Genomic DNA, 25333 nt, shown 5'->3' on the forward strand with positions numbered 1-25333 from the left:
TAGGGCTGCCAAGCACTCCTAGCCACACTCCGCATGCTGAATCGACAACGACCAGACTGGATTTGCCAGTCTCCAAGGAGCCATCATATTGCTCCAAGAATTCTCTAGAGTTTTTTTTTGCTTTCCAAAGCCTTGCATATTACCTCTTACCCACCCACCTTCGCTTACACCTCCTTCCTCTCTCGCCTGCACGCAGGCACCTCATTTCCTACTAGTCTCTCAGGTCCGCACGTCTTTGCGTTCCAGAGCGCGGCGTTGGAGTTTCTCAAAGCTGTTTTTTTCTCACCAGGCCCTTTGACGCCTCTACTTTCAATCAGCACGCAGGTTGCTGCATTTTCCTTTTTCCCTTTGAACCAACCTCTCACCGCAGCTACCAAACCAGCGTAGCTTCTACATTCGCTCTCCGCCCATTGCCCCCCCTAGCCCCCCATAGCCAACTTTCTTCTCTTTTCAAAGGGCCCCACTTTTTCCTCTTTTTTCCGACTGCTTTGGCGCTTGCTTGCTCTGAGTCACATCCAGTTTTTCTTGCTGCTGCTGCTGCTGCTTGCGACATGAACATACATTCAGGAGTCATATGGAGAGATCTGCGTTCGTTGCTCTATGGGCTGGGCTGGGCCAGCTAGGACGCTTGCTTGCCTGCCCTTGCTTGCCCTTCCCACGCGAGGCATCACTGAAAGCAAAAAGCCATTTACAGGCGTGATGTTTTCATTTGTATTTTTTACTTGCTTTGTTTCATACTTGCTGTCTGTTTTGAAATCTTCTTTGACAAAGCCAAAGGAGTGAGTGGTGCAAGGAGTAGTAGTCTTTTTTTTTTTTTTTTTTTCTCTTCGTCGTTGCTGGATAAGGAAAGGACAGGAAAATCACCCTCCTCGAAAGATACCATGGATTTTGAAATGGGATGGATGGATGGATTGAATTGGCTGGTTGGTTGAGATGGGCGGCGACACAAGTACCACAACTCTAGCTCGTGGTGGTGGTGGTGGTGGAATGGCACCTCTTTTCCTTGCAAATGTTGCTTGTTGAATAAGGCAGAGGCGGATCGAACCGAATCCATGTCTGCCTTGATTCTCTCTCTGCCTGCGTGTGTATGTGTGTGTTGGTGACTCTGTTGGCAACGATTCATGTTGCCTGTTTTCCAACCAGACGGACTGGTGGGGAGAGCGAGGGAGGGTCCCTGGTCCCTGGTCCGGCTCTACCCGCCCACCCCCCTGCGGCGCGCTTGCCGCATTGGGAAGGAACAGATGGCTTGCCCGAACGTGCCGCCGTTTCTGCTGCCAGCTTGCCTGCCTGCCTGCCTGCCGCCGCCTCTGGCTTGAGTCTGAGTTTGTTTCTGGAAAATGGATTCATGTTGGTTTGGTCGGGCGAGGACATGAGGTGTGGCGGGTGTGTGGGATGTGTATTTAAGTGGCGGCGTCCCCCTGGGCTGTGGCTGGTTGCGTCTGTGGAGGTGGAACTCGCGGTGGGTCGTGGGTGGTGGCGTATATGTTGTATAGACTAGAGGCGTGATTGCTTCCAGTGCTGGATGGCGCTTTCAATCGCACAAAGGACGTCTCGCTCATGAACAAAACCAACGCGATGGTCTACAAAGCTCACAAGGACTCGGGATCCTTTGCCAGACAAGCTCCCGACGCTGAGCAAATCTGTCGATTGTGAAGAAGTGGAACGTGCGCTCAGTTTCGACGCCGAATCCATCCATACAGCTTCGCGAAATCAGGAAAGCCATGGAAGAAGTACTCGACGGGTATGAATTCAAAGTACAGACGATGATTCAAACCCCAATCAGCGAAGAGATGGTAGACAGCTTTGTCGACGCGGCAGGGAACACTTGCAATGCTCTTCCGCTCAGCGGAGGGCATTCGGCAGGCGTTCCAGACGTCCGTCATCTTCGCCCTCGACAACATTTCACAGAATCACAAATGGCCGAGCGTGACTTCCCTACCGGCTGCACCAACACGACAAAACATCCGCGCCCGCCAAATTAACACCACGACTTTGCGTCTCTTACGACGAGAAACTTTCTTCCTGGTCCCACGTTCAGCTCAACGCACGACTTGTTCTTGCTGAACTCTTTTCCGCTCTCAGAACCACCTGCACTTCGCTCGACCAGCGCTCGCACACTCCACTTCAAGCGACTGCTTTCATCTCACGACTTTACAGCAAGCCGTCCACAGATTCTGCGTGCTTCTACCCAACCCCACATCGCCGTTATACAGATGGCGCCCACTCTGCACGATCACACAGCTCTGCGCTTGTCCCGGGGTCTTCTTCCCTTTCCAAACACCTTTTCCAACCAGCAGCATTCATCACCCTGCCAAGAATTCCGATCAACCACGAAGGTAAGCCCCGCAAATACATTGCACCCTTTCATGGCAATGGCACTGGCTGACCAAATCGTGCACTCATAGGAAAATTTCCAAGAACAAAATGGACGTCGCGCTAGACAAGATCCTGAGCCCTAGCAAACGACTCAGCCTGCTGGAGGGGGCGTATGAGCGCTCCCAAGACAACTAACTCCTCGAAGAGATCGAACAAGTCAAAATGCAAGCTTTGGAAATTTTTGGCTTGCCACCCAGTTTTCCTGCCCTTTGCAAGTTTGCCAACCGCAACGTCCAAAAATGGACCCATGAACCTTGTCAGTGTTGTGTATACTAATTGTAGCCAGTGTGCAGGCTAGAAGCGGCTCAGCATTCGTCTCATATGAGCCGCCGCGACTTCATGTCATTCGTGGCGGTATTCCGCCGTCTCTGCGCCGACCTGATTGGGAGATTTTCTTTTCTTAGACCCACTTGGCCTACATAAATGGTTGCGGGTTCACCCGTGGAAGCTACATCTCAAAGTACACTCACAGCACGACCTCGCAGAGGCTCAAAGTGCGTGCTAGTGAAATTGAAAACAATCTCACCTGTTCGCGCTCCTGATCAGTGAAGGAAGCACCTACCCAAAGAACCGGCCGAGTCTGTGGCCGAAAGCCACAAGAGCAAAGAGCTTGATTTCTGGAAGACCGAGCCAGCAAAACAGCTCCCAAGTCCACTCGCACTGAGCAAGATCGACCGTCATTCCTCGTTTTTGTCACCATCAGGTATAGCAGGATGAGAATGAAGACATCCGCACTCCTTAAGCAGCCTTGCGAAGTGCTTCAGATCTTCGCCGACGCAACCGACGACGATGTCGCCGCTCTTCACGTCGTTGATGGGATGTATAGCACAGTCAAAAGCCACGAAAGACTGTACTAGGTATATAAGAAGAGTGTCCCGCTCGGAAAGTCCGCGCACTTCAAGGACATGGCGATGTCTGCGCTTCAAGGTATCCAGACGCCAAACGTCGACTCCGGATGAGCTTCGATTCGCCCAACGCGCCCCCCGCTGAGCCCTCGACGCCGTTCCAGATATCACCTGCAGAGAGCGGCAGTACGATTACTGGCCAGGGCTCTACTGCAAAGAGGCATCATCACCAGGTGTCGGACACTGCGGCTACATAGAACAACAATCGCAAGAAGCTGCCTCCAGCTTGGACGACTGTGAAGGATGCTTTGGCTCATCGCTTCTCGCCTGCCTCCGGTGATCGGGAGGGTGGCACTTCCACCTCTGCCAGGTCGGATGACCCTAACTTCGTGTCAGAGAAGCTTTCAGCAGGGGCCGACGACATTCACCACCGGGACAACTTTGTGGCTGATGAGGATGCGGACCAGATCAACGCCATGATTGATGAGATGGAGCGGCGGGAAGCCCGGGCTGCTGCCAACCGTGGCGAGGAATCTTCTCGTCAAGCTGCTGCCCGTCCTTGACAGGCACCACATCCATCTGGTCTTTGTCGTGCGGCTGTCGGTTCCAGTCGTCGTCGTCGTCCTGTGGTCTTGTCGGACAGTGATGAGCCAAGGAAGCCGCTCGGAGTGGAAAAGACAGACGACACGCGCAACAAGAAGCAACTTGTGTAGAGGAAGAAGGCAAGAGGGCCGAGGTCTACACTCGCCTATCGTCGTCGATCGAGATATTCCTCTCATCAAGACCAATCTCTCATCGCCTCCATCATCGCAAAGCTCATCATGGTGTCAAGCGCGTACCTAGTCCTCTGGACCAAAGCACCTTTGGATCGGCTCTGTCATAGCTGTTCGGAGAGATTCTCGCTGGTAGCGACTTTGTGCTCGCGACAGCTGACAGCACAGACCCCGAGATTTGTCTAGACGTGAACGGAAACATCGACCGCGGTAGCTTTCTGGACAAGGGAAGAGGAAGGCCGAGAAAAAAGGTGAAGCGGCTTTCGAATACTATTTTTGCGCGTGAAAGCTACCTACAGCATACTCCACTCGAAAAGGGGCCATTCCGAATTTCGGACATTTGTATCGTATTAACAGCACCAAGAAGGACTTCGAGCTGCTGGAGAATCGATAAATCCAGTCAGCAGTTGTCAGGCAAAGTCATTGCCTCTGCAGTCGTTGAAATATACCATCCGCCAGCAGCCCGCCCCAGAAACTACGACGGCTCATTGATGGTGCGCAGAGTCGGGAAGCGTAAGCCGGACGGGGTTCGACCAGGGAGCGATGGTAACCAGTAATTCTGCCAGTCGATGAGAAATCCGACGCAAGCCTTCTAATGGAAACTTGTCCAGATTTACTTACCGCCTGGTTCAGGGAAGCTCGATCGCTCGCCCGCAAGCCAGCGCCGTGGATCTACGCTGGACGGAAGCTGGGCAGGGTTTGGCCGAGGAATTGAACCAGGAGGCCAATGAGGAGGCTGTAGATCTACTCAGAAGAGCCGCTTGTCAGACATTGTCCGCGAAGGGCTGGAGGATCCGGCGGATCTCCACAGTTTAAACAGGAACCACCAACCACCAACGACCTCATCACAGCTTTCAAGTGGCGAGCAGACAAAATAAATCTTGGCCGTCTTACTCTTCTCTTACTTCGTAGTTTCCTCCAAGCCTACCCAACATTAGTACTCACCAGTCCCTCGACGGCCAAACGGTCAGCCCTAGAAAGTTTCTGCTAACACCTAAGCCACAGGCCACCAATTCCGGACCTGCCAATTACCATGAATGACCAGATCAAGATCATATGGACTGGGGCTAAAGCTGACGAAGGACGCGAAGCTCGAAGGTCAGGGACTGCATTTAGCATGAGACTCCCCCTGAGCTTCGACTGTGAGTCAGTGCGCCTGTATCAAGTGTAAAAAGTGATCAAAGACGCGCTCTGCGAATTTGATTCTCCCGAGCGTGTGGCACAACAGCAGCTCGTCAACGAGGCCATGATCAATCAAGCTGCCGTTATGGCCTGGCGCAAGCGGATCCTCGGCGTTCGCATCGACTTTGCCTACTTTGCCTTTATCGCTTACGAAAAGGCCGTCAACGACGCGCTTTGGATCCTCTGGCTGATGCGTCCATTGCGACCCATTCCCGAATTGATTCGAGGGATCGTCAAGACAATGGCCTTGCCTGGAGAAGCTTTGGATTCAAGTGTTGTATCAAACTGCCTCCAGCCAATCAGGTATCGCTTGCAGGAGATTGTCGACAAATCGGACAACTTTGAGAGGGAAATATCGCGCAAGATAAGGGTCATGTTTCCCGCCGACGACATTGGCCGGCTTCTGTCGGCTGTGAGGGCAACAATCGAGTGCATTTTGCCCCAAAGACTGGCCAGGGACAAGTGTCTTGCGGACATGCTCCAAGACCTCTTGAAAGTCATGGACAAGATGGAGATTCCACAAGACTCCCTTGACATCGCATTCCCCTGCGTCCTCTATGCGAAGCTGGCCACAGAGAAAGCCGTTCGCAAACTGAAAGCCTGCGCCTGTGTGCTCGTAGAGATTCGAAGCAAGCTCGCACCCGACGCCGCAATCTGCGAAGTGTGCCAGATTTTCGACAACGTGGCGGACAACGATACGGCTCGGAAGATCGTCGACGGGATTCACAACAAAGGCATCGAGCATACGAAGGTGAAGGTGGCGTTCGCCCAGAAGAAGCTCACGCATTTCGTGGGTCGCCTTGACCACATCAATCAACACAACGCTTTCCCAAGCCACGATGCTAGGTCGACTGTCAGAGCCGCTATAAACTCGATCATCGATGTCAAAGATGAGGTGAAGAAGATGGATGAAAAGCAAAAGGGGGAGGTTGGAAACGTTCTGCTGGGCGTGCTGTCGGACACTGTCCGTGGGAGGCTTCAGGACGTGGCGGGCCTCAGCACCGTCAAAACTGCACTTGAAGACGCGTCTACCAGCTCGGCCAACCAGATTCACACAATCGCCGGCGATGTCCTCCAGATTCTTGGTGAGCTGTTGGACATGGAAGGATGAAGGGAATGACAGCGTGCGAGTTGGAATCAAGCCTGGGGCGATGATTAGACTAAGTTTCGAGCAGACTTGAAGGTGAAGCCAGACTTTACACAGGCTACAGGGGATTGAAAGAGCGATTGCGGGATCGATCTGTAGAGAATTTAGAATAGAAAGTGAATAGGCGTTTGCCGCGTTCTTTCCAGAATCTATGACCGCCTCCATTCTGTAAGTGAGTGGAGATATCAGTAGGACAGCATGATCATGAGCGGATTAGACCTTGTCGTGTCGTGACCGCAATCTACCTCGAGACCAGAGGCTTCCACTCCATTCCAGGTGTTGGCGATACTCAAACCTCCGTGACGGCTTCCGCAGCCGATTGGGGCCCCTGAGCTTGGTCAGCACTTTGCGTAGGATTATCTCGCGTCAGCACAAGCAAAGGTGGAAAATGGAGAAGAGAGGAATTGAGAAGAGATGGGATTCCCAAGTGCGCCATTCATGCCTAGCCACAGCCGCAGCCGGCGGTATCCAAATGTCGAAACTGATGCACCGCAACGCCCACAATATCCTTAACTGACTCCCCATCCAAGCCCAGCAAACCATGCGCAGTGCGGTCCCCAAAAGCCGCGACCGCACCCAACGCCCTTGAATGATCAAACAAAAACGCGCGCTCCAGCATCTCCACCCCCTTATCCACGAACCCCCGTTCAATGCGCTTCCGCGCCTCGGCCACCGCCTCGTCGACGGCCACGAAGCTGACGAGGTAGTCCTGCCCCGTGACTTCTTCGAGGCACCGCAGCACCTCGGCGGGCGACGTCACGCAGCCCGCGACGTGGAGGATGCGGTTGCGCGGGAGGCGCGCCCAGTGCTGCACCACGGCGGCGGCGACGCGATGGACCCACGCTGCGCTGCTGGCGCCGAACGAGCTGTCGCCGTTGCCAACCACTTCGGCGCTGGCCCACTTCATGTCGACCCCGAATTGGCCGTTCAGCAGGGCTGTGTCGAGCGTTGTCCCGCTGGCTATGCCCACCCATTCTAGCTTTCTGCTCGAACTCGTCTGCTCTTGCTCTTGCTCTTCCACTGCTCCCCCGCCCCCTGCCTCGGCCTCCATCCCACGGTTTGGTTTTGACACGGCGCACAGGTGTCGTAGGACGCGCGCCTGTGCCTGCACTGCCGTCACGCCCTTCCATGCCTGTCCATCTGCGCCATTGGCATCCGCAGCATCTTCGCACTCAGCGCGCAGCGGCAAGAGCAGTAAACGCGGCACGCCTGCGGAAACGCATGCGTCGATGAGCGCAATCTGCTGGGCGGCAGCGTCGTCCTGAGCGCTGGGATGCGCGGTGCCAATGGTGCTGATGACGAGCCCTGGGGCGTGGGCGGCAAGGGTGCTGGCGAAGTGGGATGGAGGCGAGGACGAGGCGTTTACGCAGGCGACGGAGCGCGCGGGGTCGAGGTTGATGAGGAGTTGGCAGAGCTGGGCAGCGAGGGGGTTTCTTGTTGCTTGAGACTGTGGATTGGATATTAGCAGTGTTCAAGAATATATGGTCGTGGTCGTTGGTGTTGAAGAAGAGTGCGGGGGATTGACAGCGGGGTGGAGCAACGTACGGCGAAGACGACGACGTCGCAGGGCTCGGGCTGCCGATGATGGGCGCCGTCAGTTGGAACCATGAGGCCAGGCCGAGTGGATTCAGGCGGTTCTGGTCGCGCTCGCGCTGGATGTCGAGAAAGGTGTGCATGCAGTTGGAATCCATGGCGAAGGAAAGATGGTAATTGGTTGGTTTATATGCGTGGCGTGCAGCGACTCGAGGCCGATTCAGGAGTAGAATTCAGAGAAGTAGTATTTGAATTGTAGATTTGACCTCTTGGTGAAAGAAGAAGGCCATAACTGCTGAGGACCATGGTGGTCTTATATCTGCCATGATGAAGGGGCAAAGCTGGCACTCGCACACGGTTACCGTCCCGTCCCGGCATTGACAGCGAAGGGGCCACAGGGCCAGAAAGTCAAAACCAAGCACAGCGCGTACACATTGTAAAAATTTGGAGCTGGATTGGGAGTGACGGGACCAGGGTTGCGCAAAGGGAGAATGGTCGCGAGACCGGAGTGAGCAAATCGGGTGATGTCAGCCGACGCCGTCCCGGCTGGTTTTCGTGCGAGGATCTCGTTGCCGTTTGTGGTGCGTGTCGTGCGCTGAAACAAGGGCAACGTCTACCCAGCGTCCCGTTGCCATGCGCGGCGGTCCTTGCGTTGCTGTGAGCATCCAGTCGCGTGTTTGTCCGCTCCCTCATCATCATCATCTCTATTCTTGCTGCTAATTTTTACCATCGTCGAAACAGCCTGCCTTGGGCTGTGCGTACCATCAGGCCCTCTTCCTTGTCCTTGTCCCTGCTCCCACCCTTGCCAGGAGGAGGCTGGAAGCCCATCATCATCATCGGGCATTATTCGAAATCTCCCGCCAGCCAACCCAACATGGCGTCCGTCTCCGACTCGTCCTCCATCGGTTCCGCCGTTTGCCTATCGACATGTCCATATCCAGTGTCGGCTCGGCCCGTGTAGTCCCAAAGCCGGGTGATTAGAAGGCGCTAGCTGGCTAGTAGCTCTAGCGTACCATCCGCAAACAGCTGAACTACCTTTACGATCCAATCCGCGCAAGCAACATGGCCGGCGAGGGATTTCTTCCATCCTCCTTTTGAGACCTGTCAATCCGTCTGCCAGCAAAGAATTGGTACCGCGGTCGATCTCATGTGTATCGGCGGAAACCGGCTCCTCAGCAAGATTCGTCCAGACAATCTTGGAGCCTGGGTGGCACCGCGTGCCGCGTTGTTTGTTTAATGGCGTGGTGCCGCAGCTCTGGACTGGCGGTGGAAAGAAGCCTTCAATGGGAAGACGTTTGGAGTTGATGAGATTTTGATGTCTCATGAGAGAAGTGTCGTACAAACGGTGCCCAACGGGTCTCAACACAGACACAACTTCATCCATGTGCAGCTTGCCATCACCACTCGCAGGAGCGTCCCGTCTCTCACACCACTCCAAACATTCGGATATGTTGTGGCTCAACACCAGGGCGTCAGAGCACCTTCCCCGCATTCCCAGCTCCGTGGTAAGGCGGGGAGGCCATGATGCTTCTCATCGTCTTTGGCCCGGCTTCTCGACGCAAGAGACTGAGACACACAGAACCACCGTCCCAACGGGCAAAGTCGGAGTCTATCCACTAGTCTTCTGTCCCAAGAGAGGTTTGGATGCTCGTCCACGTTGTCATCATTCACTCGTTGTGTCGTGGCCCTTTGCGCTAGACTTTGGAACTAGCTTGGTCGTGGCATGGCATACGACTGCTGGCCCTTGGAAGTACGTAAGTGATTCAATCAAGGGACAGGTAAGTCGTTGAGCGCTCCCTTTTCTCTTCGTGAAATCGTAAGACTCTTCATCCTTCTTCTCTGCAGACTCTTTCCTTCTCAGCACTCTTCTCAAGCTCTCCTTTCACATCCCCTTCAAGCACTCGATCTCGAATTCTTTCAGTTCATCCAAAGTTGCGCATCTCATGCCTCCTGAACTAACCCCGTTCTTTGTCTGTGTGCATGCACTTGTGACATACCTTGCTCTCTGCGATCCCATAGCCTTCCAAAAACCCTGGCTTGAGCCTCTCGCTGAGACGGTCGCTCGTCCAGCCCTCAACCTCGATGTCGCTGGATTGAGGTGGCCCGTTCCTCATTTTGTCTCGCTTTTCGAAAACATCGTCAGGACAAGCGCGTCCATAGACAACGTGTTTGCTTGAGACAAGACTTGACAATGTCAAGGCACGGTCGGCGGAACGCATGTGGGTTTTAGCCGATGTCAAACAGTTGCACAAACATTTCAAAAGTTTGCTGTGGCGGTTTGGCGGCGGTGCCAAGACGGGAAGCTTTCCTTTTCTTTCCTCTTTGGTTGCTCTCACGTCGCCTCCAATGTCGACACTTCTTTCATTAAGTCGTCAATCACTACACTCCGCTCTGGTTCGATAAGACAAGTCCACATGACCGCTGGTCGCCGGAGTTGCATCAATTTTCCATCATTCACGACCGGTCGGACCCCACGAGGCCTCTCTACACCCATCTTGGCAACGAGAAGGGCACATAAGCATTGGCGCCAAGGACCAAATCGACCAACGTTAATGTATGCTTAAACGCTAGTCGTATTCCAGGCTCGGCAATCCCCCAGGTCCAACATGTCGCCATTGGAGCCAAGCACCGCCAAGGACACCAATCAGCATCCGCCTGCCTATTCTGCTTGCTTTCTACCACCTTTTCTCGTGGTCTGCCAATAGGCACGCAGTCATCAGCTTCACTAGCATATCGGACCGTTCCCCTTCGACCACACAACAAACGATTACGAGCGGCTGCACATCAATTCGAATCACTTATCAGCGTCTGTGGTTGCATTATGGCTCTTTCGCTGCAGCCGTCCGAGGAACCATGCGAGGACACGGAAGGAGGAAAACTTCTGGAAGCGGAAGGCCGCGAGCCACAGCCGGAGGAGAGCGCCTTGATGGGGCAAGCTGGGGGAGCACCGGCGGCGATCAGATGCGACATGAGCGGCGTTGTGTCCCCTTTTCTTTTCCTCTTCCTTCTTGGGTTGTCTCGGGTATTTGAGACATCTAGAACAATTGCAGAGTGGCACATGCTGAATTCCAACAACATTCCCCACGTGATGGTATAAAAAGTGCAATACCCTCTCCTTTGGACTTGACTTTTTCAGTTGTCAATCAACCAACTTTGATCATTCGCTCTGCGTCTGTTCATTCTCAGCCTGTACTTCGCCATGAAGATGATCAAAAGCGCTTTCTTGGCCACGCTCTTAGGTGTGGCCCTGAGCAAAGAGATGGCCCAGGACAAGGTCAAGGCCGCGGCACTCTACAAGACAGGAATCATACACAGCCGAATCATGACCAACAAGCACGTAAGGGGTCTATCAATTGCTTCGACGAAACACAAAGCTGACAGGAAAAGGCCACTTTTGACCGCCAACGTGCTGCCGGAGCGTACGCTTCAGCACAGTACCCCGAGCTGGGTTACACGGAATGTGTAGACGGACTCGCCGTGGCCATCTCTGGCGACGCCAACAACACGTTCCGCTGCAACAACGTAAGCAGAGCGCCGCTCCAAAGTGCGCCTACTAAAAAAGATTTCCCCAGGTCGACCTCTACCACTTCCTCAGCCACGAAGCACTGGGCAGCAACGGGGGCGAAGGCTCATCCTCCTGGGGCTGGACGTCCCCCAGCGGACGCGAATTCCTCGCCATCGGGCAATCCGACGGGGCGGCCTTTGCCGAAATCACGTCCGAAGGCAAGCTCTCGTACCTGGGCCGGCTGCCGCAGTACTCGGTCCCCAGCATCTGGCGCGAGATCCGCGGCTACAAGAACTACATGGTGATTGGCAGCGAGGCCGAGGGCCACAACATCCAGATCTTCGACATGGCCAAGCTGCTCGACGTCGACCCCGCCAGCCCCGTCACGTTCAGCAATGACGCCGATTTGACGGGCCTGTTTAAGGGCTTGCCCATTGGGAGGACGCATAATGTCGTGGTGAATGAGGAGACGGACTGGGTGTACGCTGTTGGCGCTGCCCCGCGCAACTCGTCGTGTGCGGCCGGCCTCATCTTTATTGACCTGAGCGACCCCGCCAACCCGACCAGTCCGGGCTGCGATCCGCAGGATGGCTATGTCCATGATGCGCAGTGTCTGGTGTACAACGGGCCGGATGCGGCGTATGTGGGCCACGAGATTTGCTATGGCTATAACGAGGACACGCTGACCATGTATGTGGGGAGCTTGAAGCATGTCTGCTGTGCGGAGGGAGATTTTGCTGACGAATTGACTGGACAGTTATGACGTGACGAACAAACCCAACTCGACCGTCGTCTCACGCACCTCGTACCAGGGCGCGGCGTACACGCATCAGGGCTGGGTACTGGACACCAAGTGGCAGCAGTTCTTGCTGCTGGATGATGAGTACGACGAGTATGACAGGGTGGATCCCGCGGCGGATGGCTATCATGTTACGTATATCTGGTAAGCCATACCATGCCCCCATCCCCGTATCCCCTACCCCTGATCCCCCTCCCCTCGCACTCACACACCTCCCACAGGGACATCTCCTCCCTCGCGTCACCCAAGCAAACCGGGCTCTTCAAATCCTCGCACCACAGCGTCGACCACAACCAATACGTGTGGGGCAACCGGACGTACCAATCGAACTACGGCAGCGGGCTAGCAGTGCTCGATATCAGCAGCATCCCTTCCGATCCGACCGGCGCTGGCGTCGAGGAGGTGGCCTGGTTTGACGTGTACCCGGAAGACGATGCCACGCCTGAGGGCGGCGTGATTGATTTTGTTGGTAGTTGGAGTAGTTATGCGGGGTTCAGCAGTGGTTTTGTGTTTGTGAATACGATTGAGAGGGGCGGCTTTGTTGTTAAGTTGAAGGAGTAGGGGAGGAAGTGCTGGATTGATTGAGAGTGGGCTTTGTCGTTAAGGTTGGGGTGAATGTGCGGGAGGGTCAGGAGAAGGAGGGAAGAAGATTGGTTCGTTTCCCCTGTGTTTGTTGGTGTTGAGGAGGTGGTGCTGATTAAGTCCTGACTGGCAGGGAGAGTTGATGGAAGTGCCATTCGCGACGCGCTGCGGTCCAGAAAAAAAGCGATACGAAGTTCTTCAACTGCCTTTTCTTGCTGATCATGCCGCTGTCGTCTCGTGCCTTGCCATGTCCACTTTCGCCTTCGCCTGTCGCCGTCTTCGATTCGCACTTCGGAAGTCGGCAGTCACACTGCTAGGCTTCTGACCAAACTGACGATTTTTTTCATGCATGCAGTTGAGTTGTGTTCCCGGCATCCTGCAGTTCCCTGAATTCGACCCATCTTGTGCTGATAATTTCCATATTCTCTTGGGCCAATTCTCGCTGCTCAACAAGTTCGTCTTGCCTCCACAATTTCTGGTTTTCGAGTTTCGCCGCGGAAAGTTGTTGGCGCGACTAACTTTGCGTCAGATGCCTGAACGCGACAGCAATGGGCTGTTCCGATTCGCCATATACTGCACTGGATGAGAAAGAACGTGGGGCTGCAGTCCACTCTCTTGGCGGTCATCCTCAGCCTCAATGCCACATCCACCAACGTGAGTCTTGCCCAAAGCTCTGCTGACTGGTATGCAGGCTGCTCTTATAAGGCTGAGATTGGGGCCAAAACCCACGCGGACGGACTACTCAGGCTGTTCGTCTATCATCCAGTGGCATTGCCATCCTGCAGTCTGATATATTGATTCAAGATGACTGTTTTCCAAGCGTTACTTCAGCATGCAGCTTACCGCTTGATGCTGCGCCGGTGGCAGTTCACCATTCGTATGCTTGAGGCGCTTCTGCTCCTGTGGCTGTGTCGCATAGCTGCATTTGGCCTCTCCAAGCGACTGTCCAGATCAACTCCAGTCAAAGGCACCACAGGCATCAAATTCATAAAGATTCAAGCAAATCCACAACAAGCTGGCAGCATCTTTCTTCCAGATATCCCAACAATGCATCCTGAAAGAGTCGTCGTATTTGCCCCCTACTACTTTTATCCTAACAATGGAACGTCTTGTCAACCTGACCCAGATGTTGCCGGGACTGGGGTAGACCATCCATTGCGGCAGACTCGTAGAAATTGCACCAGCTGACGTTTGCAGGTCGTCATATCATTTGTGATAGCCGCTATCGCCACCACGCTTCTATCAGTCTGGACCGTTCTCCTGGATGCATTAGTCGACCAAAATGACTCTGTTCGACCCAAGATTCTCCAGAAATACATTCAAATAATCCCTGGCCGCTTGAAGACCTTCAAATGGAACAGATTTTGGAAAAAATTGTCCGAAAGACTCCTAGTCGCCCTTGCAGACCAGCAATTACTTTTGGACATTGCGTTGCTTTGCACTGGCTACATCCGATCTATCGACCCCAAAATGGTCAACACGGAAATACCCTTCCTCTAAAGACTCCGGGAGCCGCATTTCCATTTAATCATTTACCTTAGTTGCCTCTCTTTCAGCGCATCTTTGACCTCGATCTACCCGTTACGACTTTACCATTTTGAGCATACATCGGCTTTCATACTGCGCGTGTGTTTCATCACACTTGCAGGATGTCTCGTCGCCACAAGCATTACCTTCGCTCTGCCTTTTCAACTTCAAGATTCAGGCCTTCTCGGCAGTTATGACCTGTTTCCGTATCCGGACAGATGCTTTTGGCATTACAACACATTTGAAAGGCTCAAGGAGTGCGACGACCACACACGCTCCTCGCCAATAGATGTGACTTACTTTTTCATTATTGCCATCAACAACTACGCGCTGTTCTACCCGATGTGTCACTGTATTTTTTGGGCCATGAGTATACAAAGAGGAAAGTCTCTACCATCCCAATTTCAGCAGCGTTGGTTCACTATACTCTACAAAGCGCTGCCTAACCTCTTTTTCGTACAATTGAGTAGCGTGATCATCTCATTTCTTTATACAATGGCGCAAAAGTTCGCAGAACCACCTGAGGACCACATGTGCGGTCTCAGCAACGCAGACGCAAATTCCTGGAAGTTCGGCCAAGTCCTGCCTCTGATCCTGCTTGGACACTTGATCTTCGCTGTCATAGGAGGGTATTGTGGTAAGTCCTCCCTCTTCCTTCGACGCTGACGCCTCGATCCGAAACTGACGTCTTGCTCTCCCAGAGCTTTGTGACGAAGCTAGACAGGAGTCTCCGTCTGATGACACACCAATTGACGATGAGCTTCCTGGTGCTTCGTCTAGTTCCATATCTTGGGATACTCGTCCCAGTTCAAGTGGCTTCAGGTTTCGGCTTTGGCCCAGGCGCGCGTAGTCAATGGCCGTCAATACGTGCCCTGAATCCACTGGAACTGTTCAAGCCTAGCCACGCCCTTCCCATCCTGATGGGGTCGCATCAATTACTTTCGCCTGGATGTCAAATGCCACCAAATTACTGCAACATTTTGCGACAGCGCCGCAAGTGCCGCGCCTACGAGTCTCTTCCGACACAACCACTTCGCCTCCTATTTGCTGTGTCTTCATACACATACAACACTTTCAGGGCTCGTTTCACCGACTGAAAAGCACACGCATCCTCTCGAAGCCTCGAGCCAAGCGCAAGGTCGCGCCAGGTAAAGTGCAGCAACGAATGTCGAGCCCACTCGAGACAGGGCGGGAAACTCGCACTTTCCAACTTCCTGGAAGCCTTACATCCAAGTTCATTCACTAGCAGGAAGCAAGTAGAGAATTCTGGATCAAGATATTTGGCAAAGCTGTATGTGCTATAAGGCTGAGGAGATCCATAGAGTGTGACACCAGACCGCAAAACACATCATCACTCAACACCAGAATTGCTCTACATGTGTTCGGCGAAATGCTCGGACGGAAGCACACCTTGGTCTCCGTGATAACCTGATTGGCTTACGATACGACATCCGATGTTTATCCTAATTGCAAAACCATGGATTACTTCTTGAGACACCGTCAAACCCACACTCCGCTTCGCCGGGAATAGAATCTCACGACTTACGACATCACAAACGTCTGTGAATATCATGGCAGATTTTCATCTTCCTTAAAAGTGTCGAGCAGCACTATGGCAATCGAAGACTTCGTGGCTTTTGAAATCGGCACTTTTTACTCTAAGGATGGAAAATGCAAGGCAGATGCAGATGTTGCTGGCATAGGGGTAAGCAGCGGAACTGAACCAATACATACGACTTATTTCATCATCCTAACAGTCTGCCTAGGTGGTTGTGTCCTTCACCGCAGCTGCTGTCCTCACGACTTCATTGTCAATTTGCGCCGCTCTTCTGGACGGACTGGTCGACATGGATAGTGCGATACCTCCCAAAGCGCTCCACGCAATCTCTCGGCGAAGTTTGGGCAGACTCATTACCATTGAAAGAGCAAAATTTGGGAGGCAGCTACTCGACCGGCTCATGCTTGCCCTGGCAGACCAACAACTACTCACTGGGATCGCACTCCTGATCAGCGGCTACATTCGCGCGAGAAATCCAAGGTTGTTGAACACCGAGGAAAATTCTTACATATTTCTCCTCTGGGAGCCGCATTTTCATCTAATCATTTACCTGAGCTGCCTTGCGAGCAGCTCCCATCTGGCCTCGGTTCTAACCTTGAAGAGTTATTTCGCCTCGCACTCTGCCGTGGCTCAGCTGCGTCTGGTATTAATCTTCATATTCGCCATCCTTCTCGTCGCCTCAATCTGTTTTGCATTTCCTTTTTCGCTTGTGTACATTTCTCGGACGCTATACTCGACGTCGCCTATTTACCTGTGGGTAGATATCAAGTACGAGCTTTGCAAGATATTCCCGGAGACGTGCCCTTCGAAGGCGAAAACGGCGTGGATACTCATATCCTTCTATTTGGTCAGCGGTCTGGTCATTCTGTACCCGTTCTGGATATCGATTTGCCAAATTTCTCCCAAAATCCGAGAGTCGACGACTGAGTCCATGTCACGGTTATGGAAGTCCAAGAATAAGTTGTTTCCGATGTACTGGATACGCTGCGTCTCGAAGTCCCTTCGAAATCGCCCCGGCTCAAGTGCGACCGCTCGATGCCTCCGCGCCATTCCCAGCAGAATAAAGTCGGCACTGATTCTGCTGGCTTTCGGAACGACCGCGATGGCGTTCTACATGCAACTGCTCTTTGCAAGCATCTCCCTGACGTATACGATGGCGCAGAAATTTGCGCTCGCACCAGACAAGTTGCTCAACTACCTTGACGAGGAGGTCGATTGGAGCACAACCAAAGTATGCAGTCTGAACGTCGACGAGGCCAACACCTGGAATTTTGGCCAAATGCTGCCACTGATCTTGTTGTTTCAATTCATCCTCGCTGGCATGGGTGCTTTCTATGGTAGGTTCCAGTCTCAACCAAACCCCCTTCGCTCCCTGAGCTCTGCGTGGAATCAAGGACTCACTTCTACCAGAGCTTCGCGACGAGAGTCAGCACGAGTTGCCGCATGCAAGGGTCCCGACAGAGCTCTTCCCCTTGGCTTCGTGCGAACGGACGTCTTCTGAAACAACGCGACTCGAATCGGACGGCTTGCATCAAGAAATGGTCCCACTGCAAACAACTTCATCTTTTTCGAGCCGCAGCAGCCTCGGCGCCGATTTGGCATCGCAGTCTTCTTTGGCGAGCGGCTCTGACGCGAAAGATGTCGACTCGTCACGACGGAGAGCTGGACGTAGATCTACCTTCTGAGGCTGTTGCATCAAATTGAACTGTTGAGTGCATGTCGGACATGCGTCATCAGCCCTGGAACCGTGGGTGCAAGACTCAGGGGTCTGACTCGACAAATGTTGGGGTTTACCCTGTCACGTCCTCCTATAAAGAGAACTCCACCCATCGTTGAAAGAGTGCCAGCCATAATCATTCACCGCCTCAAAAAGCAGCCTGATAAGCAAGCAATAAAGAACGAGCGACCAGGAGCGCACGAAAGCAGCGGCCACAGCGATCAAGAAAATCTCCATTTCAAAAAGCAAAAGATTGGGGAGCATTCCAGCCCTCAATTACTCAAGACCAGAGTTTTACAGGTCCTCTACGTCGAGTCATAGGGAGCAGTCGTACACCTCGGAAAATGGGAGCCAACAACGAAGCGACTCTCTCGGGGATTCCACTCGAACTGGTCGGAGCTATCGCAGACCACCTGCCTAGTAAAGATGTGCGCAACCTGCGCCTCGCAAGTCAACGTCTAAACGATGGAACTTTGGCCACCTTTGCCGACCGATACTTCAGGCGACTAAAGGTCAATCTGCATCTCAAGGACATCCAGAAGGTAATTGAGATCTCTAAAGATAAGTACTTTGGTCCTAAAGTTCAACAACTCGACATCATTCCTCGGCTCTTCAACTCGGGGAGGGAATTGCGTTTATTTGAGGAAGAAAAAAGGTCATACCTAGAATATTTAGCCCGCCAAGGCTGCAATCACCAGTTAGAGTGGGCAGGTATCGAATCTGCCGACATGTTCGAGGTGCTCATCAATGATCGAATTGAATGGTACAAGGAGATGAACGACCAAGAGCACGCCAAATCGCTGCTGGTATGCGCCATGGCTGGTCTGGAGAATCTCTCCGCCATCCACTATCACCAGGATGCGCAAGAATTTCGTTGGCAAGTAATACGAAAACTATGGGAAAAAGCACGAGAGCCTGAGCTCTTTCGGGCCAATGACTGGATCCCAGTCATGGAAGACATCTACAAGAAGAGGAATAATCTTCCCTTTGCTAGCGCGGAATACTCCCGCTGGTCATACTGGCCGATCAAAGCCTGGCCAAGCGACGCAACCCTCGTCTTGAACTCAATCATCGACAGTGGGATTGCCTGTTCAAGCATTGGGTTTTTCTGTGGCCTATCGGTTGAACAAGCGCGCGGTTTCCCAGAAGACGCCGTTCTCGAGGAAAGCCTCCTGAACCTGGAGAACCTGGATCTCACGCTCTTCGGGTCGGGGATACGGGACGCTAAGCCCGCTGATATGTCTCGGTTTGCCGCAGCGGTCCCTGAGACTCTCAAAGAACTCCGCTTTTTTCAGGGGAAGGACGTCAAGGGCAGAAATCTCGAGCCTGGAGAATCACCCCTGCACTTTCCTTTGGTCGACTATCCCTGGGTCAACTCCTGCTACGAAAAGGCCTTGGACACTCTCAGATGCCGGAGGTTGAGAAAACTCGACGTGTGCATCCCAGGCAGTGCTCTGCCAGCTCTGATTGATTTCATACGCCGCAACAAAGCGACTCTGAGATCCATCTCTGTCAGCTCGTTGAACGGGGACTGGAGCGTGCCCGATAGCAGCTCAGGCCAGGTAAAATTGTCTCGTCATTTAAAGACATGCTTGGAGGTGGAACACCTCGAGGACTTGGCCTTGGCATTGCTGTCTGGGAGAAGGCATCCGGGACGTGTTTCTGGGAAGTACCTGTGCGAGAAGAATAGACCGCATGGGGTCAAGATGGACCTTTCTCCTGTTGCCCCGGAGAGAGAGGCGCTAGAGCTACTTCTCAGGAAGTGGCAGGCCCTGGAGTGTCTCAACGCCTTTTGATTGGTTCCTGAGCAGAGGTCCTTGAATGCTCCCTGTAGCGCTACTCATGCGCACTTGAATGCCAAAGTCCGTGGGCGGCAAGGCGCTTGAACGGTCCTTGCACGTACACTTCTTGAACCGATTATAGACCTGCGTCCCTCTCGTGTTTCTCCCACTCCTCAACCGTTTCCAACAGTCTTGGTCTCCACGGGGTTTCCGGCGCCGAGGATTGCAGATTGAGTTCACTGATCAGATTCAATCCACTGTTGCGAGTGGGAAAACTGGGGAACCCAAACACAAAAGAGTCTCTTGTTGGATACGTCTCCGAATTGGTGTCGAGAGCCAGCCTCTGAAAATCTAGCCCTTTTAAGAAGAGCCTGAGAATTACAGACCACTTCGTCCTGCGCGCAAGGTCCCAGTCGAGCCCTGCTTCACAGTATAGCTCAACGTATGTCAAGGTCGAGAGATTGTCGCGGACAAGCTGGACCAGATCGGGGAACACGCAAGGCGGGAACTCGGCCTCCAGGTGCCGCAGGGACCGAAATTGACACGCAGCGAACGTACTTTGGAAGATGGCGTTGCTTTGGCTAGGGTGTTCCAAGAGAGGCTCTCCATTGACATATTGATGGTGTTCGCGGATAATCAGGAGTTCCAATGTTTTGGGAACTGCTGCAAGAAACCATGGCACGTAATCAATGTCGGAAAACTCTTCCACAACAAGACCAAACTCCAACTCTTTCAAGTTTTTTAGGAAATTGCGAACATCAAGTGCTTCTGGTCCGTCTTTACTCGGCGAAGATTCTTCAATAATGAAGTCATCATCCAACACAAGAGTTGACGGGGCGGCTCCACTAGCGATCATAGCCGTCATAAAGATTTCGAAGTCCGGGGTGTGGAAGTGCGGTTCAAATGTATCGAGAAATTCACAGTCGACGTCGTCTGCGAACTCATCATCAAGCTTCGCCACTTTGGACTTTTTCCACAGCTTGGAGATGTACAGGGAGGTATCAAAGGACACGGCTTTGAGGTTCGCCAGTCGACTTACGGCGCGCGCAAGTAGTGAACTAGCGAGACCGCCGCGGCTTCTGAGACTTTCGTCACTCTTGATCAAATCTACGATGCGCGCGCGGAGTCGCTTGAAACTCTTGTTTGCGTAACACCCATTGCCAATCGTCGCCGCCGTCAAGATAGGGAGTGATACGATCCTCCTTCCAGTAGTCAATCTCTTCATCGATAGAATCCAAATGAGAATCATCCAACGTCTGTGGAATGACCGACAAGGTTTTGACATATTTCCCCATAGCCTCGGCGACCTGAACGAAGCATTGAAGGTCCGCGAGGTGCAAGGCGACGGTTCGGCGACTGAAAAAGCGCTTGCCAAAGACATCGAAGCTGAGGTGATTGAACTCGCGGTTGGCGCGGCGGAAGGCAAGCAAATCCTCGTCCGGTAGGAATCCCACAGTCGCCAATTTCAACTCCGCCGGAAGCTTGTGGAAATAAGCCATATCCATTGGTTGATCGGTGTATAGAAGATCTGGGACCAGAGAGCACGAGCCAGGGTGGTGATGAAAAAGAAGACGCGGTGTGGAAGCCGTCTCGGGTTCGCGTAAACGTTTTCTCGGAACGCGTCCGAAGCCCGGCAAAAGTCGTGGCACACACGACGACGACTACCTCCTATGACTCTACGTAGTGGAATTGTCGAAGTCTGATTTCAAAATGACAGAGAGCTTGAACCCTTCCTAGAGGTATGCTATTTGAGATAGAAATTCTCAATGCTTATATGGTTGCTCGCATTTGGTTACTTGCTTGCTCATATAGGCCATGACTTTTTAGAGAAGTCCATCTGCCGCCCTATTGGGACTAGCGTGCCACGTGCGCAGCGGGGGCTCGCGCGACGTCGCGACTCGCGTCTGCCTGCCCGGACTCTCCTTTCCTCCTCAATTTGACCAGCCCTTTGCGCGAACGCCGTGCAACCATTCGACTCATGACGCTGACTGAGCATGGCGGCGCAGTAAGAAGCGAAGCCAACCAGCCAGGGACTCGTCGTAATTCATCGAAGTATGGAAGCATCTTGATTGCTCCTTGTGGCCATCCTTTAAGCAAGTAGACTCTACTTCTTGGGCCGCAGGAGCTCGAATACTCCTCAGCCCCCCAGAAGTTCTGCTTCAGCCATGTAGAAGCATTGGCTGGTTGGCTCTATGCCTCTATCTCCCATTGGGGTGGCATTGCATTGCATCTGCATTCCGCCTGTTTGGGTTAGTGGAACGTCGTCTTGTACCTCGATTTAAGCGCCTGTAGCGCTTTGGAAACGTAAGCGCCGCAACTCGCTCATTTCCCTCTTACTCTACCTCAGAACCAGAAGCGAGCTTTGTCTATCCGCATCAATGGAGACGACCACTGAAAATCGAGAAAACACCCCACGGCTAAGCGAAGATCGAGCAACAATGCAAATGCGATGGCCGACAAAGAAAATTCTCTCATTCGGTGGATCAGGCCTCATCCACCAAGTCAGCGAAGAACGTGTGATCAAAGTTCCGAAGCTCCAGGAAAACAATTCAGAGATACAAAAGTTCCACAATGACAGCATCCGCCACCAATTCCGGAACGAAGCGCCCGTACTCGAACGAATAGGGTCCCATCCGCACATTATTCAGTTCTTTGGAATTTTAAAGACAGGTGATGAGGTGGACGAAATCGAACTCGCCTTCGCAAACCAAGGAGACCTCCAGGACTGGTTTTTAAAAAAAGAGCCGCCTGCTCTTGAGCTCAAGAAACAGTGGATACGATCCCTTGCCGATGCATACAATCACTTGCACTCCCGCCGAGTATTTTACGGCGACTACAACATCTGCAATATCCTGGTGCACAATGAGACAATCAAGATGTGCGATTTTGGTCAATCAGATCTTTTGCCACTGGATACCGACATGTCGAGTTGGAAAAGCGAAAGCGGCGAAACAGTCCAAGAAGAAATGCTGAACCTTGGCTACATTTTCTACTCAATCGCAATCTGGAAGGAGACCAGGTACGACTGGTATGAAACCAAGACTTTTCCAAAGGTGGAGGACCTACCCAGCTTGGATGGCATCCCTTTTGCGACAGTCATACGCAAGTGCTGGACAGGAGCGTATCGTTCCATGCAGGAGTTGAAGGATGAGGTCTTCGCGACTGCGTAGGACTAAGGAGGATGCCCTACTGCAGACATGTTTGGCGTCTATATCCACCGTGGGCCGCGGCAGGGAAGATCGGCCTAGGAGCCACGGCATCCCTAACCAAACGGACTCCTTTTCATTCACCAATCAATCTTGAACGCAGATACATTTTCTTGACTTCAGGTTCCTGGAGTATGAGTGGTCCCCGTCTTTGCAAAGTTTTCTTAAGCATCAGCAAGCTTCAGAACTGATTACTTCTTCCGCCATCCAACGTGCTGTCGATGTGGTTCGCCCAATGACGATCACTTCCATGGTTCCTGTTCCAGTAAGATCAGCATCGCGTCAGAAGTCGCCTTCAATACTGACACCAGAGCAAGTCCGCCATATCAATGGACCGTCGCAAGTATCACGCCGGTCTATATGTCATTGCTTGCAACCACGGAGTTAGCACTCCGGAAACGTTCCGCGCTTAGGTGACTGATGAAAAAGCGGAGCGATTTGGACATGATAATCTCCCCTTTCCCCAATTCCCCGGAGAATTCCCTTCCGCATCCAAACCCGGCGGTAATCATGGCGGCGAGGTGACCTGGGAGCGCGGCTGCGAGTCAGGTCGAGATTCAGGTACCACGGCGAAATTCGAAGCACTCAATCCGCCGGGGCACAACTTTCTTCCTTCGTCTGCATTGCTGGAACGACGAACGTGTTTCAAGTGTCGCAAGCTGCCAGTGATGAGTGTTGGCTCAAAAATTTTGCTCCTGCCAACTCTCGACGATGCGCACTCAGCCCACTCATATCGGGCTGTGCCATGGGGTTAGGTGCTCGTAAAGCACGAGCCCAGGCCCCCACCTCCTTCAATCGCTACCCCAGGAGTAGGACAGCAGCAGTCCATCTGCCTGAGAGGAGACGCCTTTGGGAGTCGAAAAACGGAGACGGTCCTCGACCAAAAGAAATCGGGCGCGGGTTGTTAGGCCGGTCAGGCGGCGGCGCAGGCTCATCTCGACTACTTCAACGGCCCGCGCCATCGGCTTCATCGACGTCGACACCGCCCGGGACAGGTCACCATCATGTCAGCCAGCTGCGCTGTCTCCTGCCACACCACTCGACTTCGGCGTTTTTCCGCGTGCAATGGTCTCCTCCAGGGCAAATGCAAAAGGCTTACCAATCTCTAACGAGCGACTCAGGCAGAGGCATCCAGCAAGATATAAATCTCGCAGAAATTGATTTCGCAGTGATGGCAGTCACTTCTCCCAAACGTCGACGAAATGGTGTCCTCCAAGCTCCTTTGTGTCCTGGCGAGCGCCGCGGCCACTTCTGCCTTTGATCCGCAGCTCGGCTTCAACAGCTATGTTGAGGTTGAGAACCGCACGATCGATGAAATTTACCAGGCTGCCTTGAAGGAGGGCGGAACTGTCACCATGTGGCACGGTGGAGACGAGAAGGATCAGCAGAACTCGCTGAAAGAGGCCTTTGAGAAGAAATTCCCTGGCATGACGCTGAACATCACCGTCGACCTTTCCAAGTACCACGACATCAACGTACGAATATCTACGACTTCCTCTCAAGTCCTTGCTAACAGCGCGATAGATTGACCGCCAAATCGCAACTGGCGATGTGTACGTCGACAGCGTTGCGCTTCAAACGCTGCACGACTACCCGCGCTGGAAGTCTCAGGGCGCTCTGCTGCCGTACAAGCCGCTGGGCTGGGAGTCCATCTACAAGGACTTCCGCGACGCTAACGGCTACTACAACGGCTTCTACGTCTTCAACTGGGCCAACGTGTGGAACACCAACTACGTCACGGATGGACCCAAGGAGTTCGACGACTACCTGCGTCCCGAGTTCAAGAACAAGCTGGTTCTGACGTACCCCAACGACGACGATGCGGTGCTCTTCGCCTTCGACCTCATCATGAAGCAGCAGGGCTACGAGTGGTTTGAGAAGCTGCTCGCCCAGAAGCCTCGCTGGGTCCGCGGTACTGGCACGCCCTCGACCCTCGTCGCCAGCTCCAACGGCTCCTACGTTGCATCCTTCACCACTTCCATTGGCCTGACGCCCTCGTCTCCTTTCAACCTCTCGTTCCCGTCCACCTCTGGCAACTTCGTCTCGTGGCCCCAGACCGGTGCCATTCTCAAGGATGCTCCCCATCCCGAGGGCGCTAAGCTGCTGCACTCTTTCGTCCTGACCGAGGAGTACCAAACCGCGACTGGTGGCTGGCCCGTCCGCAGCGACATCGACCCTCCCTCGGGCTACCCGAGCATCTGGGAGATGCCCGGCACCGATGTGACCAAGTTTTCCCAATTCATGGCCGACCGCGCCGCTGTCGAGAGGCTGCGTTTCTTCTTTGAGGACAGGATTGGCTCGGCCCAGGGACTGAGCCCGCTGGAGGACAACATTTGAGGGGTCTCGGCGAAATGTTTGCATAGCTATTAGCTGCGGGAGTTTCTAGAGTTGATTATTTGTCGTTTTTTCTTGAAGGCCTCTTCGCATTTGCATTTTATATGGAGTCGACGATGTTGAATTAAGAGGATAGAGGCGGGGAATGTGGACTTTGTGACGCAAAGATTTGAATTCGGTTCTACTCGTTGTATCCTTGAGATGCGAGAATGGTGCAGAGAATCTTGAAGAAGGACATAGCAAATGTGCACGCAGCAAAGACTCATCCCCGAAGGTCTGCTTGCCTTTCTGGTGCTTTCCCAAAGTAGTTAGCGCCTTACGCAAAACCTCGCCAACGACTTGCTCAGGGGACAAGAAAAACATCCTCAACCCAACCTGCACCAACACAGGTTGTCCGTTCATGCGAATTACATCAGTCCCCCAACTCAATCCACCTTCCTCAATTTGTGTCGCTGGAGAAGCCGACAC

At 53.2% G+C, this 25333-nt stretch overlaps 14 protein-coding genes across 14 annotated transcripts; 10 read left to right on the top strand and 4 right to left on the bottom strand.

Annotated features, from left to right (window-relative positions):
- The first annotated feature begins 1030 nt into the window (after positions 1-1030).
- BKA78DRAFT_301212 (uncharacterized protein) lies at positions 1031-1548 on the top strand. The gene has a single exon (XM_066887338.1). It carries the CDS (start codon positions 1088-1090, stop codon positions 1496-1498), a length of 411 nt encoding a protein of 136 aa, XP_066748774.1. The 5' UTR covers positions 1031-1087; the 3' UTR covers positions 1499-1548.
- A 1783-nt stretch (positions 1549-3331) lies between these two features.
- On the top strand, positions 3332-3784 carry BKA78DRAFT_290839 (uncharacterized protein; the record flags this gene model as incomplete). Its single annotated transcript, XM_066885805.1, has 2 exons — positions 3332-3454; positions 3479-3784. The coding sequence occupies 2 exons, from the start codon at positions 3332-3334 to the stop codon at positions 3782-3784; spliced, it is 429 nt and encodes a 142-aa protein (XP_066748775.1).
- A 1243-nt stretch (positions 3785-5027) lies between these two features.
- Positions 5028-6720, top strand: BKA78DRAFT_358329 (uncharacterized protein; the record flags this gene model as incomplete). Its single annotated transcript, XM_066892346.1, has 2 exons — positions 5028-5136; positions 5170-6720. 2 exons carry the CDS (start codon positions 5028-5030, stop codon positions 6285-6287), a joined length of 1227 nt encoding a protein of 408 aa, XP_066748776.1. The 3' UTR covers positions 6288-6720.
- Positions 6721-6765: 45 nt separating this feature from the next.
- On the bottom strand, positions 6766-7931 carry BKA78DRAFT_290841 (uncharacterized protein; the record flags this gene model as incomplete). Its single annotated transcript, XM_066885806.1, has 2 exons — positions 6766-7770; positions 7869-7931. The coding sequence occupies 2 exons, from the start codon at positions 7929-7931 to the stop codon at positions 6766-6768; spliced, it is 1068 nt and encodes a 355-aa protein (XP_066748777.1).
- A 643-nt stretch (positions 7932-8574) lies between these two features.
- Positions 8575-9579, bottom strand: BKA78DRAFT_3445 (uncharacterized protein). Its single transcript, XM_066890455.1, has one exon. The coding sequence runs from the start codon at positions 9346-9348 to the stop codon at positions 8776-8778; it is 573 nt and encodes a 190-aa protein (XP_066748778.1). The 5' UTR covers positions 9349-9579; the 3' UTR covers positions 8575-8775.
- Positions 9580-9738: 159 nt separating this feature from the next.
- On the bottom strand, positions 9739-10075 carry BKA78DRAFT_290842 (uncharacterized protein; the record flags this gene model as incomplete). The annotated part of the gene is made up of 2 exons (XM_066885807.1): positions 9739-9828; positions 9854-10075. The coding sequence occupies 2 exons, from the start codon at positions 10073-10075 to the stop codon at positions 9739-9741; spliced, it is 312 nt and encodes a 103-aa protein (XP_066748779.1).
- A 980-nt stretch (positions 10076-11055) lies between these two features.
- On the top strand, positions 11056-12721 carry BKA78DRAFT_348251 (uncharacterized protein; the record flags this gene model as incomplete). The annotated part of the gene is made up of 5 exons (XM_066890602.1): positions 11056-11193; positions 11244-11378; positions 11429-12051; positions 12119-12304; positions 12382-12721. The coding sequence occupies 5 exons, from the start codon at positions 11056-11058 to the stop codon at positions 12719-12721; spliced, it is 1422 nt and encodes a 473-aa protein (XP_066748780.1).
- A 1068-nt stretch (positions 12722-13789) lies between these two features.
- On the top strand, positions 13790-14242 carry BKA78DRAFT_348252 (uncharacterized protein; the record flags this gene model as incomplete). The annotated part of the gene is made up of 2 exons (XM_066890603.1): positions 13790-13885; positions 13940-14242. The coding sequence occupies 2 exons, from the start codon at positions 13790-13792 to the stop codon at positions 14240-14242; spliced, it is 399 nt and encodes a 132-aa protein (XP_066748781.1).
- A 705-nt stretch (positions 14243-14947) lies between these two features.
- Positions 14948-15504, top strand: BKA78DRAFT_3465 (uncharacterized protein). The gene has a single exon (XM_066890527.1). The coding sequence runs from the start codon at positions 15007-15009 to the stop codon at positions 15364-15366; it is 360 nt and encodes a 119-aa protein (XP_066748782.1). The 5' UTR covers positions 14948-15006; the 3' UTR covers positions 15367-15504.
- BKA78DRAFT_358361 (uncharacterized protein) lies at positions 15489-17476 on the top strand. The gene is made up of 2 exons (XM_066892347.1): positions 15489-15974; positions 16036-17476. Exons 1-2 carry the CDS (start codon positions 15882-15884, stop codon positions 17326-17328), a joined length of 1386 nt encoding a protein of 461 aa, XP_066748783.1. The 5' UTR covers positions 15489-15881; the 3' UTR covers positions 17329-17476.
- A 310-nt stretch (positions 17477-17786) lies between these two features.
- On the top strand, positions 17787-19401 carry BKA78DRAFT_3482 (uncharacterized protein). Its single transcript, XM_066890593.1, has one exon. It carries the CDS (start codon positions 17889-17891, stop codon positions 19338-19340), a length of 1452 nt encoding a protein of 483 aa, XP_066748784.1. The 5' UTR covers positions 17787-17888; the 3' UTR covers positions 19341-19401.
- Positions 19402-19703: 302 nt separating this feature from the next.
- On the bottom strand, positions 19704-20830 carry BKA78DRAFT_290847 (uncharacterized protein; the record flags this gene model as incomplete). Its single annotated transcript, XM_066885808.1, has 3 exons — positions 19704-19720; positions 19884-20359; positions 20421-20830. The coding sequence occupies 3 exons, from the start codon at positions 20828-20830 to the stop codon at positions 19704-19706; spliced, it is 903 nt and encodes a 300-aa protein (XP_066748785.1).
- A 933-nt stretch (positions 20831-21763) lies between these two features.
- Positions 21764-22495, top strand: BKA78DRAFT_348255 (kinase-like domain-containing protein; the record flags this gene model as incomplete). Its single annotated transcript, XM_066890604.1, has 1 exon — positions 21764-22495. One exon carries the CDS (start codon positions 21764-21766, stop codon positions 22493-22495), a length of 732 nt encoding a protein of 243 aa, XP_066748786.1.
- A 1111-nt stretch (positions 22496-23606) lies between these two features.
- BKA78DRAFT_3495 (ABC transporter) lies at positions 23607-25199 on the top strand. Its single transcript, XM_066890818.1, has 2 exons — positions 23607-24006; positions 24056-25199. The coding sequence occupies exons 1-2, from the start codon at positions 23734-23736 to the stop codon at positions 24866-24868; spliced, it is 1086 nt and encodes a 361-aa protein (XP_066748787.1). The 5' UTR covers positions 23607-23733; the 3' UTR covers positions 24869-25199.
- Positions 25200-25333: the final 134 nt, after the last annotated feature.

This window comes from Phyllosticta capitalensis (assembly GCF_038381095.1).
Source record: "Phyllosticta capitalensis strain CBS 128856 chromosome Unknown BKA78scaffold_1, whole genome shotgun sequence".
NCBI lineage: Eukaryota > Fungi > Ascomycota > Dothideomycetes > Botryosphaeriales > Phyllostictaceae > Phyllosticta > Phyllosticta capitalensis.